This window comes from Echinops telfairi, unplaced genomic scaffold (genome assembly GCF_000313985.2).
Source record: "Echinops telfairi isolate 266 unplaced genomic scaffold, ASM31398v2 ScPeMD7_3533;HRSCAF=4204_1, whole genome shotgun sequence".
NCBI classification, from domain to species: Eukaryota; Metazoa; Chordata; class Mammalia; order Afrosoricida; family Tenrecidae; genus Echinops; species Echinops telfairi.
The window spans coordinates 30,563,728-30,569,624 of record NW_022107432.1 but is presented as its reverse complement, the minus strand read 5'-3'; the positions used below and the strand labels follow the sequence as shown (position 1 = coordinate 30,569,624).

General features: G+C 58.0%; 1 protein-coding gene across 1 annotated transcript; it reads left to right on the top strand.

Moving 5' to 3' along the window:
• The first annotated feature begins 4,155 nt into the window (after positions 1-4,155).
• LOC101661537 (nociceptin receptor-like) lies at positions 4,156-5,223 on the top strand. Its single transcript, XM_013006750.1, has one exon. The coding sequence runs from the start codon at positions 4,156-4,158 to the stop codon at positions 5,221-5,223; it is 1,068 nt and encodes a 355-aa protein (XP_012862204.1).
• The last annotated feature ends 674 nt before the right edge of the window (positions 5,224-5,897 follow it).

Below are 5,897 nucleotides of genomic sequence, written 5' to 3'. Positions count from 1 at the left end.
TAACCTGCTATTACGGACTGAATTGTGTGTCTCCTCCTACCTCCCTCTGAACAGATGGCTTGTAAATCCCACTCTCTGCATCTGTAGTTAAGGAGCCCTGCTGGCAGTGATTACGTGTTGGGCTACTTACTGCCAAGTCAGCAGTTTGAAACTACCGGCGCTCCAAGGGAGAAAGCTGAGGCTCTCTACTCCCATAGTGACCTTTTGGAAACGCATGGGGACCGGTTCACCCCGCCCTACATCGAGCGGATGGCAGTGCCCTGACTGGGGCCTGTGGCTAGCTAATCGTGTTAGGGAGGGAGTTGTCAATTAGGGAGTCAGGAGGGTGTGTCTTCAGTTAATCTCTTACAGGCGATCTCAGGGCAGATTAGGCCAGCCTGGATGGGGAGAGAGAGTTGGCCCGCCACTGGGAGATGCCCCGGGAACAGCTCAGAAGAGATAAGGACTTCCCCCGAGGGCCCTTACCCTGGAGCCAGCACTTTGAATGCAAACTTCTAGCCCCCTAACCTGTGAACGAGTAAGTCTTTGACAAAGTCACCCACTTGTGTGGTATGTCTGTGATCGCAGTACTGGCCAGAGGGCGTCAGAAGCCACCACCAGGTGGTGACTCGATGCTCTTTTTTTTTTTTTTTAAATCAATTTATTGGGGCTCATACAATTCATCACAATACATAGATCAATTGTGTAGAGAACATCTATACATTTGTTGCCCTCATCATTCCCAAAATTGACTTGATGCTCTTTAAGAGGCCCCGCATCACCTCCAGACTATTTGTGAGGTGACTGCTTGACCCCGCCCACCCTAGTCCCTGGCCCCTCCCAGATCCCTTCTCATCCTGTTCCATAAGCCCCCCTGCTCCAAGCAGCCTCTGGATGGCAGTATGGCGAGAGATTCCAGGAAAGCAGGGTGGTGGTGGTGGTGTGTGTGTAGCAGGCCCATGGCTCTCGCTCTGAGGTTGTGGAGGCCAGGCAAACGTCAACATCTCGATCTGTGGGCCTGGGCGTTAATGAGGCAGGGAGGTAGAGTGTGACTCCTCGGGGAGCCAGTGGGGCGGACAGAACACTGTCCTTTGGGGGACCCAGGGTAGGGGTGGCCCTCTGGGCTGCCCATTTCAACTCTGCTCCAGCCTCCAAGCGGCCAGCTCAGCTTCCTGAGAAGCAGGGTTCTGGACAGGGCTACAGACTGCCCAGACCCTCTGGCTAGATTCCCCTTCACTGCAGAGCACAGCTGCGGAGGGGCCTCCAGCCTGTTTCCCAGTGTCAAGGGGCTCTCAACAAGGAGGGCCCAAGAACCTCAAAGGAGTAGGAGGCTGGTGAGGACAGCAGCAGGCAGGACTCAAGGTAGACTACAAAGTGAACTTCCGGACAAGTGGTGAGTTTTCAGGGCATGTCAACTAAGGGCTCTGGCCACAACTGAGCTTGAAGCTGATTAAGAAAAGGATAACGGGACGGCATTGATGGGCTTTAGGTGTGGAGTGAGGAGAGGGGAGGGGGATAGAATGCATACTGACCAAGGTGTCAAGGGGAAGGGGAGAGAACTTTTGGGCATGGCAATTCCAAAATGCATGAGCAAGGGGCAAACCCAAGCCCACTGCCCTCCAGTCAACTCAGACTCACGGAGATCCTATAAGTCAGGGTAGAGCTGCTCCTTCTGAGCTTCCAGACGAAATCTTTAGAGAAGCAGACAACCTCGTCTTTGGTCCTTAGAGCGACTGCTGGGTTTGAACTGCCAACCTTGCAGTGAGCAGCCCATGCTTAGCCCACTGTGCCTCCAGCCTTCTCTTACTGAGCACCTACAGTGCTGAGCCCCTGGTTCGTCGGCCTGCTGTGAGCCTCACATCAGCCTGAGGGAGATGGGGCTGTAATTGCTCCCATTTTACAGATAGGGAAAGTGATCCTTGTCCACTGACATGCGGCTCGTAAGGGGTGGAGCAGGTGAGGAACCCAGGCTCCATGATAAGGAGGGTCTTACCGGAAGGTGTGGGCCCTCGGGTGGAGCCCTTGAGCCCCCCTTCCCTCTTCAGTCGTCTTCGGTGCCACTGGTATGAGGGGCAGAAGTGGAGAAGTAAGGGCCACGGCCAGGAGGGTGGGTCCATTAGGGGATTGGTGGGGGAGGAGGGCAGTCGGGCTGGCCCCTCAGTTCCTCCAGCTCCTGCATTCCCCGGGAGAAGCCGGAAACCCTGCCAGGCTGCTGGAGTCAGAAGTCAGAGGGACCCCTCAAACAAGGTGCACAAGAGACCTAGCGGGTCCCCCAAGTAGGGGGCTCTGCAGGCAGAGGCTTCAGGGCCCCCTCAAACCCAGTTGTGGGCAGCTGAGGAAAGTGCCCTCCAGCTCCCACCCTCCATGTAGGAGAAAAGGGGGCAGAAACTCGGTCAGGACCCCACTGGTCTGTTCTGTCTGCCGCTGTACCTCAGTGCCTGGCCCAGCGTAAAAGCTCCGGAAATCATCTCTGAGCTGATAGGTCAGCCTCTAGGCTGGGCCTCTCCACAGCCTAAAGCCTGAGGGCTCCGCCCTGGTTCAAGGGTCAACAGATGTGGTGTCAGCCCAGGGGCTGCCTCTGGGAGGCCTAGCCTGCCAGCCTGGGGTCTCACAAGCAAGGGCTCAGCACTGGGATGATGGGGGATGGAGTGAGGGCCTTCCACCAAGGACCCAGCACACACAGCCCCAGGCACATGGACTGGGGGTGTGTTCTCATGTCCTCCGAGGAGGGCCAGCATTGCTCTGGCCAGTCTGAACAGAACCACCTGGGGAGCCTGGAGGGAAAAAATAACAAACCCCACCAAAGCCCAGACCAATTAATTCTCATCTCGGGGGTGGGGCAGGGCCCAGCCCAGGTGACTCCAGGGATTGAGCACCTGCACACATCTACTTTTCAAGGGTGTCTCAAATCTGCCCGTGAAACAGCTTGGGGAGGGCTTTGCTTCACATTTGTTGACCAGACTGAGAAACCACCCACTATAATTTTTCATCTGATTTACTAATCAGATTGTAAAAACTTTGAAATTAAAAATAATTATAAGGAAGAGAATGAGATGACCTTGCCCGTCTGCGACAATTACTGCCAACACCCGTTTGGTCGCCTCTCTTCCCTCGCCTCCTTACAAAGGCTCCTGGGCCCAGGAGCCCTGGTGGTGGCGTGGTTACAAGTTGGACTGATAACTGCAAGGTCAGCAGTTCGAAAGCACCAGCCTCTCAGCAGGAGAAAGACCAGACTTTCTACTCCTGTAAAGGGATCCAGAATGGGAAACCCACAGGGGCAGTTCTACCCTGTCCTGTAGGGTCACTGGGAGTCAGAACTGACTCGATGGCAGTGCGTTTGGCCTTTTGCTTGGGGGTTAGAGTGGACGAAGGAGCCCAGTGTGGCGCGGTCTGGTGAACACTGGACTGCTAACCTCGCACTGCATAGTCGGCCGTTCAAACCTACCAGCCACTCCATGAGAGAAAGACGAGGTAAAGATCCACAGTCTCAAAAGCCCCATCCACGTGATGGGAGTGAGTTTACAGTTTCAGAAACTGAGGTGAAGAAACATAGCAGAGTTAGGATTAGAACTCAGGGTCCCCAGAGCCCATTGCTATCAGGCTGTTGTGAGATCTATGGGGCCCACTACGTGCACCTGTGTGGCCCCCTGGAAGCAGCAGAACTGGGTGAAAGGTTGTGGTTCGGTGCCATCCGATTGATTTTGGCTCATAGTGACTCCATGTGACAGAGCAGCAGTGGCCCCTAAGGTCTGGTTCTTTGGGTGTGATCTTTACGGGAGCAGAGGCCAGGCCTTTCTCCCTTGGAGCTGTGGGTGGGTGGGTCCAAAGGGCCAGCCTTTCAGTGAGCAGCCAGGTGCTCACCATGGTACCACTAGAAACCCCAATTCTGTGGCATGAGGGACTCCCATCGGGGAAAGGAAAGCCCCTGGGTGGCACGAATCATGTGCCAACGCTCGATGATCTGAATCTACCACTGGTGCCAAGGAAGAAAGGGCAGGCAACCTGTCACCGTAAAGATCACCTGAGGAGGCCCTGGGGAGCTCATGTCTACCGTGTAGCATGTGGTTGCCATGACTCCCAATGGATCCGATGGCAAGCTTTTCCTATGGGACCAGGGTGTGGGGAGGAAACGCTGGGCTGGTTTCAACGCCTCCATCCTGTGTCCAGAACAGGAGGATGGAGCCCGGGCCGAAGCCCAATGCCACGTTCCCCAGCCAGCTCACAGCCTCTGCCGACCAGCGGCTCCGCCTCGTCTTTGCTGGGCTCTGCGGCCTCATCCTGCTAGTGGGGTTGCTGGCCAACGTGCTCATGCTGCTCGTGGTGGGCCGGGGCCCCGCGGCCCTCCGCCCGCTCCTCGCCCTGACCAACAGCCTCATGGTGAACATCACGCTGTCCGACCTGCTCTTCCTGGCCTGCGTGGTGCCCGTGCTGCTGCTCAGCTTCCTGCGGCATGACTGGTGGCTGGGCCCCGCCATCTGCACCACCAGCCAGGCCACCAACACCGCCACCATGTTCTGCACCTTCTACAGCATGGTGGCCACGGCTCTCCTGCGCCACGTGGCCGTGGCCTGGCCCGGCGTGGCTCTCCCAGCTGGCTGGGGCTCGAGGCTGCTGCTCTGCGGTGCCATGTGGGTCCTGGGGATCACCGCGTCGCTGCCCAACTGGCTATTCCAGCGGGTGGTGGTGGAGGAGGCAGCGGCGGCAGCAGGGGCCCCCGAGGAGCGGGCCTGCCTCATGCTCCTGAGCCCTGCTCGGACCTCCTGCTACTTCACCCTGCTGGGAGCCCTGGCCTTCCTGCCCTGCGTGCTGGGGCTGGGCTGCTCCTTCAGCCATGTGGGCTGGCTCCTGGGGACCCGGCCCCATGGCCCTGTTGGGGAGAGCTTCCGGGAGCACCGAGAGAACACGGGGCTGATCCTTGTGGTGCTGGGGGTCTTTGTGCTGATGTGGGGGCCCTGCTCTGTGCTGGGCTATGTGGCAGCTGTGGGCGGCCTGCCTGCCACCCCAGTGGCTTTTGTGGCCTCCAGCCTGTGCACCATCCTGGCCTACTCCAACTGTGCCGTCAGCCCCCTCCTCTGCTTCTACCTCTCCCGCCCCTTCCGGGCGGGTCTCAGGAGCCTCTTCTGCAGACCTCGGTGGGGCGAGGGAGGGGCTGCCATGGTGATGGGCAGTGTCCGGCCTGCCCAGGACCTGGCCTCAGGGGGCCTATGGGTCCTGGGGGGGAGATGGTCTGAGAGGCTAGGTTGATTGGAGGGCCGAGACGCCAGGAGATGGGAAGTCCCTTAATATCGGATCCCAGCCCTTCCATCCTACCAGTGAGAAGACGGAGAACTGGGAAAGGACAGGTACCCCAGCCAAGGTCTCACAGCAACGAAATGGCTCAGCCAGAACCCGTGTCTTTAGATTGCTAGACTGGTCCTCACCCCCACCCCAGAGCGTTGTAACTACGGGGCCAGGGGCCTGAGCCACCTGGCCCTGGGCCATCCTCAGAGCTGTTCTTCTGGTTGGGCCAGTCCAGGCAGCCACTTGTCCATCTCAATCCATCTTCCTGTTTTCCTTCTCCCGGTACTTCACCAAGCACCAGGTCCTGCTCGAGACTGGTCGCCAGGCATACAGACCTACAGGCTCCCTACTTTCTAGTTAAGGAGTCCTCATACGGGGATGGTTAAGTGCTCAGCTTCCCGGGAGAAGGTCAGCCGTTCAGATTTCCTCAGCAGCTGCCCGGGAGAACGACGCGGCAATGGCAATCTACTCCCGTAATGACGGCAGCCCTGGAACCTCGCTGGGGCAGTTCTACTCTGCCCCTCAGGCTTGCGACGAGTCAGCCTCAACTCCGCGCCACACAGCAACAGTTTTCTAATTGGGTGACTCTGGGCAGCCCGGCTAGCTCTCTGGGCCTCGGTTTTCCCATCTGGAGAATG

Coding starts and splice junctions, on each gene's coding strand:
- LOC101661537 (XM_013006750.1), top strand. CDS start 4,156: ATGGAGCCCGGGCCGAAGCCCAATGCCACGTTCCCCAGCCAGCTCACA.